The 12,887-nt window shown below is 29.9% G+C and overlaps 1 protein-coding gene across 3 annotated transcripts in view; it reads left to right on the forward strand.

Annotated features, from left to right (window-relative positions):
• Positions 1-12,334, forward strand: part of LOC118199569 (5'-deoxynucleotidase HDDC2) — a 32,178-nt gene extending 19,844 nt beyond the window's left edge. For all 3 annotated transcript variants that reach the window (XM_035371459.2, XM_035371460.2, XM_035371458.2), the window contains exons 4-7: positions 1,945-2,047; positions 2,147-2,215; positions 6,991-7,129; positions 12,149-12,334. In XM_035371459.2, the coding sequence (XP_035227350.1) occupies positions 1,945-2,047; positions 2,147-2,215; positions 6,991-7,129; positions 12,149-12,258 (421 nt within the window). In that variant the 3' untranslated portion in view covers positions 12,259-12,334. The remainder of the gene's footprint in view (positions 1-1,944; positions 2,048-2,146; positions 2,216-6,990; positions 7,130-12,148) is intronic.
• The last annotated feature ends 553 nt before the right edge of the window (positions 12,335-12,887 follow it).

The following is a 12,887-nucleotide window of genomic DNA, read 5'->3' on the forward strand; positions in this document are numbered from 1 at the left end:
TGTATGGAGTGGCCAGCATTCTCACCGGACTTGAATCCAGTAGAGCACGTGTGGGATATGCTTGGCCGACGAGTTGCAGCCCGTCAACCTCCTCCTACATGTCTACCGGAACTTCGGAGAGCATTGCTCTTTGAGTGGTGTAATATCCCCAAGATCAGATCGATAATTTGATACTCAGCACGCCTAGGCATTGTACGGACTGTATTGCATCGTCTGGGAGACATACAATGTATTAACAATCATACCAATCATGTAATATTGGTTTTTTGTAAATAGGGTTTTTTTTTTTTTTTTTTTTTTTTTTAATTTCCTCCAGGGAGAAAAAATCGCTAATTTTTTTAAGAATATCAAACATATAGCATCTTTTTTTTGCCCTTTACCTTTTGTTTAATAAATAAGCTTTACAAATAAGTCAAATTTGTTTTGCTTCTAACTCTTCCTTTGCCTGGTTTTGCATTATCCTTAATTTATGGAGATGAGTGTAATACTGTGATAATTTTGTGAAGAATACCTTTCATAAAATAATAATAATAAAAGTTTCAATTTTTGTAAAATGTTAGCCTGTGGTAAATTCCTTCATCCCTCAAAGTAAATAGTGAATGTTGTTTTTTTTTATAATTATTAAAAAAATTGTGTTTAATTTTAAGAGAGATTTTAAATAAAGTTCACAGTCAGTGGAAAATAGCTTTTAATAATGTCAGTATATCTGATGAAAGGAAGACCAAGTATCACCAAAATACAATTAAAAATAAGGATTTGTCTAAAAAAGCTCTGAAAACAATTTGTTCCTTGACATAATAACTATTGTAAAACAAGGAAGGATTTATCGTAACAGCAGTTGGTTAATAAAAGTATAATTCAAGCTAATGAGCCACTAAATGCCCCCCTAAAAAAATATATTGTCTTTCAAATGGATGCAATTATGTAATGAAGAATTAACGAAGCGAAAATGTACTGCAGGTGAGTAAAATAAAGTGCTTCTGCAAGGGATGATCTGTATCCTATTTTGTCATTACATATTTCCTAATATGGTATAGATTCTAACACATACACTTCAGTAACAATGTATGAGAGCTTTGGTTAACTGTCTTGCAAATTTACGTTTTAAAATTTGATTCAGCCTTCCCCCTTTTTTAGTAATGCATATAAAACTTTGAAAGTTTTCGCAGAATTTTTTTTCCTAAATTGTGAAAATTATGTAAGAAGTACTATAGATTTTTAACACATGTATGAATGGATACAACATATACTAATCTAAAAAGTTATTTGTATAGTTTGGAAACTGTGACTGCGTACAGATTTGGCTAATATATACGCCTTGTGTATGGACTCCGTCGAGTGGTCTTTTGTAAACTTTTATTTTGAAGGTCAAGTGTGTAAAGTTTCATAAAGATTGGAATGAAACTAAAATTATGCAAATCGCACACACACAAACAAATGGACACTCTTTATGTCAGTATAATTTCACGGGTCCATTTAATAATAACTAATAATTGAAATGAAGCTACTTGTAAGTCATTAATAACAGCATAAATTTGAAAAAAAAATATTTTGCACATTGCTGTGGGGGGGAAAAAAAAAAAAAAAAAAAAAAAAACTTCCATGGGGAAGATAAAAATATTTTGATTTGGGCATTCTCAATACATCAATACATTTCTTTTAAATCAGCAAATTTGTTTATTAAACTCGAAAGACAGATATATTGCATGTGGCAACATAACTGTTTTAGAGTAGTGAGTTTTCTAATTAAATTTGAAACATCAATATACTTTTCAGAGTGGCAACACAAAACATTACCAGTGACTGATAATGGACATTCTTACTGCATTATTATTTTCGCTGTTTTGCATAAATCATTTGTCATGTTAAGAAGTAATTATTTTTCTGTTGCATTGCCTTTAAAATATGACTTTTATTTTATTTATTCACATTTCATATTTTTAGGTGCATTAAAATGGCTCTAGTACATGACATGGCTGAATGCATAGTTGGGGATTTGACACCATTCTGTGGCATTAGTAAAGAAGAAAAGCATAGGAAAGAAATGGTAACCACTTTTTTCAAACTCAAATAGGCAATTAAATTGAGGTGTTATTTTAAGATGCATTGATGGTTTGATGGATTTTATTTACTTTAATGATTTTAGGAAGCAATGCAAAAATTATGTTCACTTGTTGGTGAAGAAATAGGAAAGGAATTCATGCATTTGTTTGAGGTAACTAGATTTTTAAAAATTACTAATATATTTTATACAAGTTTTTATTATTTATTTATTCATTGTTATTTTTGTTTAATTTAAGATAAAATCTTATGCAGGCTTAAAATTTGTTCTTAAAGGACATATTGTGGAATATTTTGTATAATCATTGATATAGTCATGCAATTACCTTTTTCAAAATTGTAATAGAAAATATAATATTAATCTTATTTTTTCTGGGTTATTCATTTTCATGACTAATCATCCACTTTCATTGCTTCTACAAAACTGATAACAAATACATTCTGATGATATGTTAAGCAAGTTTATGTAATTTATTCATGTTGAAAAGTTAAACTTAACTTCAAAGAAATGAACGGAGATCAGTTTGGAGCATTATTACAGCTCTGAAAAACCACATTTTAAGTGTCATATTTGAATTGAAAGACTTCTAGGCAAAAACACGTATTAGTTCATAATACAAATGAAGTAGTTATTTGTAAATTCATCTGATTTTTCATTTAAAAATAAATCAAAACACTGAATGATACCTTGGTAGTTTTTGCAAATCTCATTTGTTCTACAGAATTTACGCTAAAGGAATTTATATAACACTATCAGAAAGTAAGTTCAGTTTAACTATCAAGCAGGTGTGAAAAGAATGGTATTTTAAAAAATCTGATGTGGCCAGTATATGATCACCTGCCAATTTCATGTTTTAAGTAGCAACAAGCTTTAAGTTAAAGTATGACTTCCAGTCAATCAATTGTAAACAAAACCTATTTTGTTTTTCCAATAAATGGAAAGGTCTGTAATATGAAATTTTGTGTTATATTTTATTAGGTACTAGGGAAGTACCCAATGCCAGTTAGATTGAGAGTAATGTATTATTTTACTCATGATATCATTTGAAAATTCATATAATAGCATATTACACATCATAAGGAATATGATGTGTTATTGTAAAGCATAAAAAATGATGAAGAAACAAAGTAATATTCAATACATGTACTACATAATCATAGAATCACACTGACTGCATAATCATAGAATCATATGATATATGGAACTGCCATTTGGGTCAGCAAAAATGAAAACAAATACATCATTATTTTGAGCAAAATGAATTATTTTGAGCAATATGGAACCCACATAAAAATTTGGATAGAAAAATAAACTAATTCTCAGCCATTCTATCAGCAACAATGGCATGCAGCCATACCATTGTTGCTGATATATCACTGTTGCCATTGTTGCTGATATCAACACCATTGCCACTCAGAAAAATGAAGTTGAAAATTACTGTTTTAAGTGTTTTTAATAAATATCTCTGATTTTATCTTTTTTTTGGGGGGGGAAGTGGACATTGATGAAAAGGACCAAACTAGGATCCAGAAAAGAACTGTGGAAAATTTGGTGATGATAGCTGTAGTAGTGATTGAGTTATTAGGGAAGGAACAAACACAGACTTTCTTCTAATAATAATTGGCCTTATTATAAAAACTTCTTTTTTTCTAAATTTATATTAACAGTATCAAATGTTTGTCCCTTTATTTCTTTTTATTAAAAAATTATTTTATTGGGCAGTTTAATAACATATAATTTAATTTGTTTCTAATTAAGGAAAATTCTATATTTATAACATATTTAAAGTAAATACTTTGAAACAAATACATAGTTTAATTTTCTTCTATGTTATTTCTGTGATATAAACAAATTTAAATTCATTTCAATCTGCATGCAATACTTAGCTATCAATAGACAAGCATCATTAGTCTTTGGAATTACAGATGAATAATGACTACCATATGTTCCGGGATCAGTAAGAAGGAAGCAAGAGGTGTTTCCAAATTTGCTATTTGCTCTTGTACCTTGCCAATATCAATAGTGCAAGAGAAAAACAAATACATTTTTCTCTAGCATGCCTGCATTACAACAGTTTTGAAGTTCTGCAAATGAAATGCTGTTATAAAAATAATTTTCTTTTATAGCTTAGTATAAATAAATATAATGCCTAAATGTAGTAGAAATACATGCACAACATTATTTTAGATTAAACTCTTATTATTGTGATTCTTTATTTTTCCATGAAAATGTGTTCAGAGTTCCAAGTAAAGTACCAGTTCCGGTTTTTCATATACTATTGTCAAAATTTAATATGCTGTTCTCTCATGATTGTATATGCATATATTAGTTTTAAATACCAAATCTGAAAATTTTGGATTATATCACAAAATTGTTGCATGCGTATGGGTTTATTATGAAATGAATGCACAATTCCGATGAAAAATGAACAAAATTTATTATTATCACAACAAAAATGCTTGAATTTCCTCAGATATTTGTCCAGTATTACAATATCTCGCAGCAGTTATCTTTTAACCACTCAAACTAATTCAAAACAGCTATGGAAAGCTAATCCGCGAATTCGCTACAATCAACAAGAGCAGTTTTCTAAACAAACTCTTAAAACAACAACAAACTGACTAACAACTACGAATTGAGAGGTTTTCATGCCGCTTATATAAGCTTTTTAAATGCGCGAGAATTTTCTAGCATTTCCTCGAAATCAAAAAGAGATATTTATATATTAAATGTTAAATGCATGGGCTCTTGTATTTTTAATTTTCCAACTTAGCTTTCCTTTAATATACGTCACACGCTGCACTGCACGGGAAATAAAACAATTTAATTTATAATTCAACTAACATTAGCTATTTAAATACCAAATCCGTAACACTATATTTTATCATGAAAATCTTTTCATAGCCTCAAGTAAAGTATCGCATTTTGTTTATGAATTTTAGCTAAAGTCTAATATGTTATTCCCATTGATAGTCTTAAATATTAAAACTGAAATGATTTGAATGGAAACTTAAATATGAAAGATAGAAATTTTTGTTAATTTGATATAACATTTATTATGGACGAAGATTCATCACACTTAAATTCACATTTCATCACACTTAGAAACCTTATTATAAAAGTAGTAAAAATATGTAGTGGCAAACTTAATTTGTGCTTATTCACTCAAAACTCATTATTAAATTTTTGGATCAAAAACATTACCTCCCCTACCGATATAGATGTAAATGTAGGTTGGTGGGAGGTAAAAATATTTTAAACTTCTTTGTTGTAGTGGCTCCCGAGATTGAATCACCAATCAGCTAAGATATCTCGCCAAAATCTGTGTCTTTATATACTTGTCCGCATGATCATATATTAGCACTAGCTGGATGTTCTTATACCTCCACACATAATCATATATTAGAACCGTCTTGTATTTTTGCTCTCACTGCATGTTCTTGTATTATTCATTTTTGAAGAGGTTTTTGAATTTGCATTGTTTACATAAAAATATAGTCAATGCTTTTTTTTGTGTGTGTGTGGAAATATGATATTAAAAATCTTTAATTTACCAAGTAATGAGGTGGATGCTATATCATTTTTTCAAGAAAGAGGTCTTTTGCCTGACAAACAAGTATGTGAACGATGAAACCATTTGGAAGTCTAGAGTTAAAAAATGTGAAAAGAAGAATGGCCTTCTTGTCGGAAATTGGTTCAGCGATTCCCGAATATCATTCATCACTGCTATTAGATTTATGTATTCTTGGGCAGAGAAGTTCTCATACATGAAGTAATGTAACAAACAAATGAATATATGTGAAAATGCTGCAGTTGACTGGCACAATTATATGCGATAAAATATTAATAATAATAAGGATAAGAATTCTTTAAAATATTCTTAGGAAAAAACATGCGAGTATTATTTTTATTAATTTTTATTGTGCTGTTTATTTTTACATTCTTGCATTATGAGCTTAGCAAAATTATGGCTGAGATCTTGGTGCAAATCTAAAATCACCAAATATGGTTGGGGGCTGCTACAACAAAATACGTACCAAATGTTTATATCTATTATGTTATAAATGTATTCTTATTACAATATATGCCTTATAAATTATAAAGTTCTGTTATGTTACTTTATAAATTATAAAGACAGTCCAAAAAATAAGGTAGTAAGACACTGGTAAACATTGTTGTACTAGATTTCCACCGTGCTTGTCCAAACATTTGTACTGGTGATACATCAAAGCATTGATGAGAGCAGAAGAAATTAGCATATCGTCCTTTTGTCATTTCTTGATGTTTTGTTTAAATGTCTGTATTTATTATTAGTTGCTTACCACCCAGTTTGTTTGAGGTCCAAAGAGATGAAAATCACTAAATGAGAGGTCCAGACTGAGACTGTGGCTGTAGAGTGGGTAATCCATCCTGTACTTCCAACCAGGTACAGGTATAATTGAGCAGACCACTAGGATTTCACCATTAGTCATGCAAGTATAGTCCCATCGCACTAAATGATACCCAAAAGCTTACAAATGAGGTTTACATATATTCCAAAGAGCAGTTCTGTATGTACAATACTTTTGACTGAATTTAGAGAGAATTCTGAATGTTTGATTTTAATTTTGAGCAAGAATTTTCATTTCTCATTTGATATTTCCGCCATCTATTAATTCTTATTCAGTTTCATATGAGACTATTTTATCTCACTCCATATGAAGGATTAATTAATGTACCAAATAAAATATTACCATTTTAAAAGATTCATTGAGACTGATTCAGCTTAATTATTGTTTAAAAATTTGATATTTACATGGGAGAATTTGAAAATCATGCTTTTCTTTATCTCTTCTATTACTTTAAGTATTTTTTAAAAGTCGGCCTCATTGAAGTTTATATTATTTTCTTAAGTATCTTAAAATATTAAACTCTTCATTTTTATATAGGAATATGAAAATCAAACTACAGCTGAGGCAAAGGCAGTTAAAGACTTAGATAAATTTGATATGATTCTACAAGCTTATGAGTATGAGAAAGAATCGACAGAATCTCTTAGTCTACAAGGATTTTTTGACAATACTGAAGGTAAAATAATTTCATGATATTTATTTGTGAATGTTCCAGTCGATCAGATTTATTACATTTTATAACAACTTTTTAGTAAATGTGAAAATTTTCCCCCTATTGTTAATATTGGGGTTTGTTGGAATGGAAGAAACATATTCAGTAATAATCTGATTGCATAATAAAATGCAATAATAATTTTATTACATAATGACTTGATAGCTGGTGACTTTCAAGCAAATAAACATTCTCTGCGAGTATTTTTTATTCATTTTTCAAAAATGTTAAAGCCAGTGAAAAATAGGATTTTGCTAATTCTTAACTTTCAAACTGGTATACTATTCTTTATGTCATATATTTACTTTTATAAATTATACACCAGTTAAAAAAAGTATATAAACATCTATAATTGTTACTTTAAAATATTATCATGGGAATTTTATGTGATTGACCTGGTAGAAAAGACAAGAGTCTGTATTTAAAGTACTGATGGGCATTTATTGTTAATTGCATTAATTAAAAATGGGCATTTCTTCTTAATTGGATTAGTTTCATTTTAGATAAAATTTAATTGGAATGAAAATAATAATACAATAGTTATGACGATGCTAACCTTCAAGTAAAATTCTTGCATCTGTTTTTAATTTTAGTGTAAACCCCTTTTTACAGTGACTTTACACCTGTTCATTTTAACTTTGATACTCATCTATGTTTTTTAAAAATTTATTTTTCTAATAAATGTTGCTTTTATGTTTTTACCGTAATTACTTTTAACATGCAAGCAAGTGAAAGGACACATAAATATTTGATAATTAACAACATTAATAAATTTTAGTGAAATATTTTTAACTTAAAAAAATTAATTACATTTACTTATATTTTATTTAATTCTCCTTTTTGATAATGAATCAAAGTATTTTTTATTTGATTTTTAATCATGTGGCCTAAATAATGCATTTGTCTTTAATCACTTCAGGAATTCCCTTTTATTGTGCTGTTGCCAGAGTTTTCTTTCAGTTCTGATAAACAATAGAATAATATTTCTTTAAAAGTCAGCAGTTTTCTCATTTTAATGTAGAACTACTACAGTCAAAAGTCGTTAATCCGGACTCGTCGGGACTTCGGCGATTCTGGATTATCGATTTTTCTGGATTATAGATCATCAATTTAAATCTGGTAAAATGGCATGCAGAAATTATAAAATTAAAAATATGAAACCATAATTTACGAAATAAAGAACAATTATGATCTAAAGGGTATCAAAATTTACAAAAAAAAGCTTAATAGTTATTTGTTTACTTTATTAAACATTTCTTTCAATGTAAGTTGTAAGTTTCAATGTAAGTTTGTTTCTTTCAATGTAGTTGTTGCTTCGTTTTTTATGTGATAATACATTTTTTTTAATTCTATAAACAGACATAATTTCATGTTCAGTTACAAAGTTCCGCTGTTCAAGTCCTATAATTGCTGTGTCGAGAATACCGACTAATTTGTCAATCGAAATTTTTTCGTTTTCAATAACCTCTGTCACTTTCTTCGCTATCGGAAGCGAATTATAATTACGAGGCATTTGATTTAAATCATATCAAAGACGGAGTACATAGTACATCAAGATGAAATACTACATTGAGTAAGCAATTATAAGCCAAATAAAATAAAAACATCTGCCCTTAAGATAAGGATAGTGCTGACAGATCAACTTCCAATTCATTGCACGCTGGCTGCCCTGCCGCAGTGTTAAAGATAAACAATGTTTAGATAAACAAACGTTAAAGTTTAGATAAACAAAGGATATGCCTTTATCCATTTTTTGCAGCAATTCCACTTTTTGTTTAATGGACTCCGAAAGATACTTTCGCTTTGTATATCCTTTACATATTAGTAAATATATATCGGAAATTCTATTTGACATAATCGAAAGTTCAAGCTTACTTTTATAAAATTGCTCTAACAGTCTGCAAAAAATAATAATCCGGATCCAATTCGAAGATTAAGGAACAACGCAATCTGCAACATTAACTGAAATAGATAATTAGATAATTTTAGCTTAGCTTATCCCGTCCGTTATACATTAAACGCGCATTCATAAAATCATTAAACGCGCATTCGTCAAAGCGACGCATGCGCAGAAAGTTTGTAGCTTGAGGTCCGGATTATAGATCATTCCGGATTATGGGTGTCCGAATTAATGACTTTTGACTGTATTCTTTTATGATATTTTAATTTTATTTTTTTATTATCTGTTATTTCTCATTCCCTCAAACTTGAGTCTTTGAATATATTTATTTCAACGTAGTTTCCCTAAATAAAATAAAGGAAATAACAAACAGTATGAAATATAAGAGAATAATAGTTATGTAAAGAAATAATGCCACATGTTGTGCATGCTGAATATATCTTGATTGCTCACATTCTTTCAGCTTTACCAAGGGGAGGAATTATGATTATGTATATTTTTAAGTCATTTTACTTTAAAATCATAAACTTCTTTTTAAATCTTAGAATAATGAGAAAATGAATATTTTAGCATGTGATATGAAATATGTCTATATATAAAATGCACATATGCTTTACTTTTGACAATAAAAAACGTTAATATGCTTTATTTTTATGATAAATGAAAAGTTAATGTAACAGAAATAAGAAAAGTCAGTACAATTGAAATCAGTATGATTATCTGTATAACTGCAGTTAAAATTATTTCATGCATGAAAAAATATAAAAATCACCATTTATACATATAAACACTGTCATATAATATAATATTTAATGCATAATATATATCAGAGGTGGCCAAAGTGTGGCTCACGAGCCTGATATGGCTCTCACAGGCAATTTGTGCGGCTTGTGCATATAAAATATATGTATGAAATATGGTAAATTAAAACTATTCAGTGTCCAAAAAGAAGTTATTAATTAGTTTAGACTCATTCTACAAAGTTATCAGTGATTTCTTTCTATTTAAAACCTCCTCCACTACTTCTATAATGATGTAAATATGAACTTGTGGCTTTTAGAAAATCTAGATGCAGCTCTTGAATATTCCTGAATTCAAACATGCGGCTCTTACTGACATGAAGTTTGGCCAACCCTGATATATATAAAGAGAGGAATGCATGTATTTTCTATTCCCAATTCAGATGCTTTCCAGTTGTAACCATTGAGGATTTTCTTACTTCTGTAACTTTATTGTCAAAAATAAAGCTATATAAATTGTAGCTACAGGGGTTGGACAAAAATATGGAAACACCTTTAAAAAAACATGTTTCTTTGCTTAATATGGTGTAGGAAACCTGTTGTCATCCAAAACAGCTTGCAGTCTTCTCGGAATGGATAAATACAGTTCCTGTATGTTTGCCAAAGGAATATTATACCATTCTTCCTGCAAAACGGTGGCAAGTTCAGATAATGATGTTGGCAGTTCATAACGAGAACGCACTTTCCGTTCCAATGTAGACCACAAAGGTTCCATAATATTCAGGTCTGGTGACTGTGGTGGCCAGGGGATATGGGACAAGTCATCCTCGTGATCAGAAAACCAGTCTTGGACAATGTGAGCTGTGTGAACAGGGGCTTTGTCATCTTGGAAGACACCATCACCATCGGGGAAAAGTTTGCACCATGGGATGAACTTGATCGGCCAAAATGTTCACAGAAGTCTTGGCAGTCATGTGCCCTGATACAGTTATCATGGGGCTAACAGAGAACCATGATATGGCTGCCCAAACCATAATAGAACCCCTGCCATGTTTCACTCTTGGCAACAAGCAGTCTGTATTATAGGCTTGAGATGGCGTTCTCCAGACGTAAACTCGACCAGAAGTGTGAAACAATGTGAAAGAAGACTCGTCACACCATATTACTCGCTTCCACTGCTCTATAATCCAGGCTTTATGACTTAAACACTACTTTTTCCTGTTACGGGCATTAGCATCACTGATGAGTGGCTTCTCAATTGCAGCACGGCCAGCAATTCCCTGTTTATGAAGCTCCCTTCTAATTGTTTTGGTACTCACAGGGTTCGGCAACACAACATTCATTTCAGCAGTAACTTTTGCAGCTGTGGTCTTCTTATTTTTCATCACAATTGCCCTTAATGATCATCTGTCACGATCACTCAGGACACACTTTCGTCCGCACTGTGATTTAGCAGATGATGTTTTTCCGCTTTTCAAATATTCGGAATAAATCTTCGATACAGTACCTCTTGAAACACTAAACACCTCGGCTACCTTGCTTATGGAAGCACCTACCATATGTGCTCCAACAATTTGCCCACGTTCGAAGTCTGTTAACTCTGACATAATGCAATGACAACCTCACATAACAGTACTACGACAACAACTGAACTGTTTAGCACATTTACGAAGTTGTATAGGTGGCGTCAGTAGTCAAAAACGCCAGCGCCACCTACATATTTCATTAAAATCAATCTTTCTTTTCAAACATGCATTTCACAAGGTGTTTCCATATTTTTGTCCATCCACTGTATATAAATATGTTTCACTTGCATGCCAAAATATCATTTTCTTTAAGAAATGTTTTTCATAGATTTAAAGTAAAATGAATTAAAAATACATGTTATCATAATTTTTCCTCTTTTGTCCAAATTTTTGCATATAGGACTGCTATTTTTAACGTCAGTTAAAAATTTTGTGTTTTAAAAATTCGGTATGTGTACTATGTATGGGTGGGTGTGTCTATTGGAAACTTCATCCTAAAGATTCTTAATCCAGAACCCTGATATATGTATTTTTTGTTTTGTGTTTGAATATGTGTGTGACATGTGAAGAAAAAATGTTATATGTATGATTTTAATTTTCCAAAATGTTGTAAAGCTACAGTTTTCTATAATGTGGCAACTGGTTTTTACTACTATATTTTTAAAACTTTTTTTATATCTTTTGTGAAAGAAATATGGTACAATATTGATGTTTAAATATTTAAAGATTTCTGAAGTTGTTTTTTTTTTTTTTTTTTTTTTTTTTTTTGCAACATTAAATGTAGTTGTTTTAAAAATATATTAACCTTTGAATTTAGGTACCTTTAGAAATCCAGCTGTTATAAAATGGGTTGAAGAATTAAAAAGGCTACGAAGCATGACTCTGCATGAAACACAAGCATTAAAATCTGATGAACAAGAAAAATAAATCACTGTGATTCAAATATTTGATGTATTTATGTTAATTAATGTAAGAAAAAAATAAATATATTCATATTTTATAATTTAAGTTTGTATTTCATATACTGTGTATATATAATAATAATTTATGACAATCACTTGTAATAGATGACCTGTGAAAGAGGTGATTATTTCTTTGAAGAAATAAATATTGCTTATATAATACCTCCTCTGTAAGGCAGATTTCTTCAAAAAAGATGAAAATTGTACGTAACTGACGGTCATCTTAGGGAGGATTTACTGCTTTAATTGGATATATCATTAAAAGTTGTTAAGAACTGAAATAGTTCATTATTAATAAATAATAGGTATTAATACTTAATATACATATCTCATAATATGTTCATACTACACTAATAATTGTGTAATAGGAATAAACGGTACTATTCGGTTTCAAGGGCCGTAAAAAATTGCCAAACTATTGTTGATGCCAGTGCTTCCAAAAGTAATTGCAGCAACCCTAACGCAAGAAAAGAAGTATAATAGTAAATAACTATCTAAATATTGATGTTTTAATTTAGATGAAAGGTTAATTTCATATAATATTTCGCTACCGAGTTATCTCTAAAGCATAATGTCATCTCGTTGGTTGTTCAA

This window comes from Stegodyphus dumicola, chromosome 12, assembly GCF_044657685.1.
Source record: "Stegodyphus dumicola isolate Sdum_Otavi_A_Nest chromosome 12, ASM4465768v1".
Lineage (NCBI taxonomy): Eukaryota > Metazoa > Arthropoda > Arachnida > Araneae > Eresidae > Stegodyphus > Stegodyphus dumicola.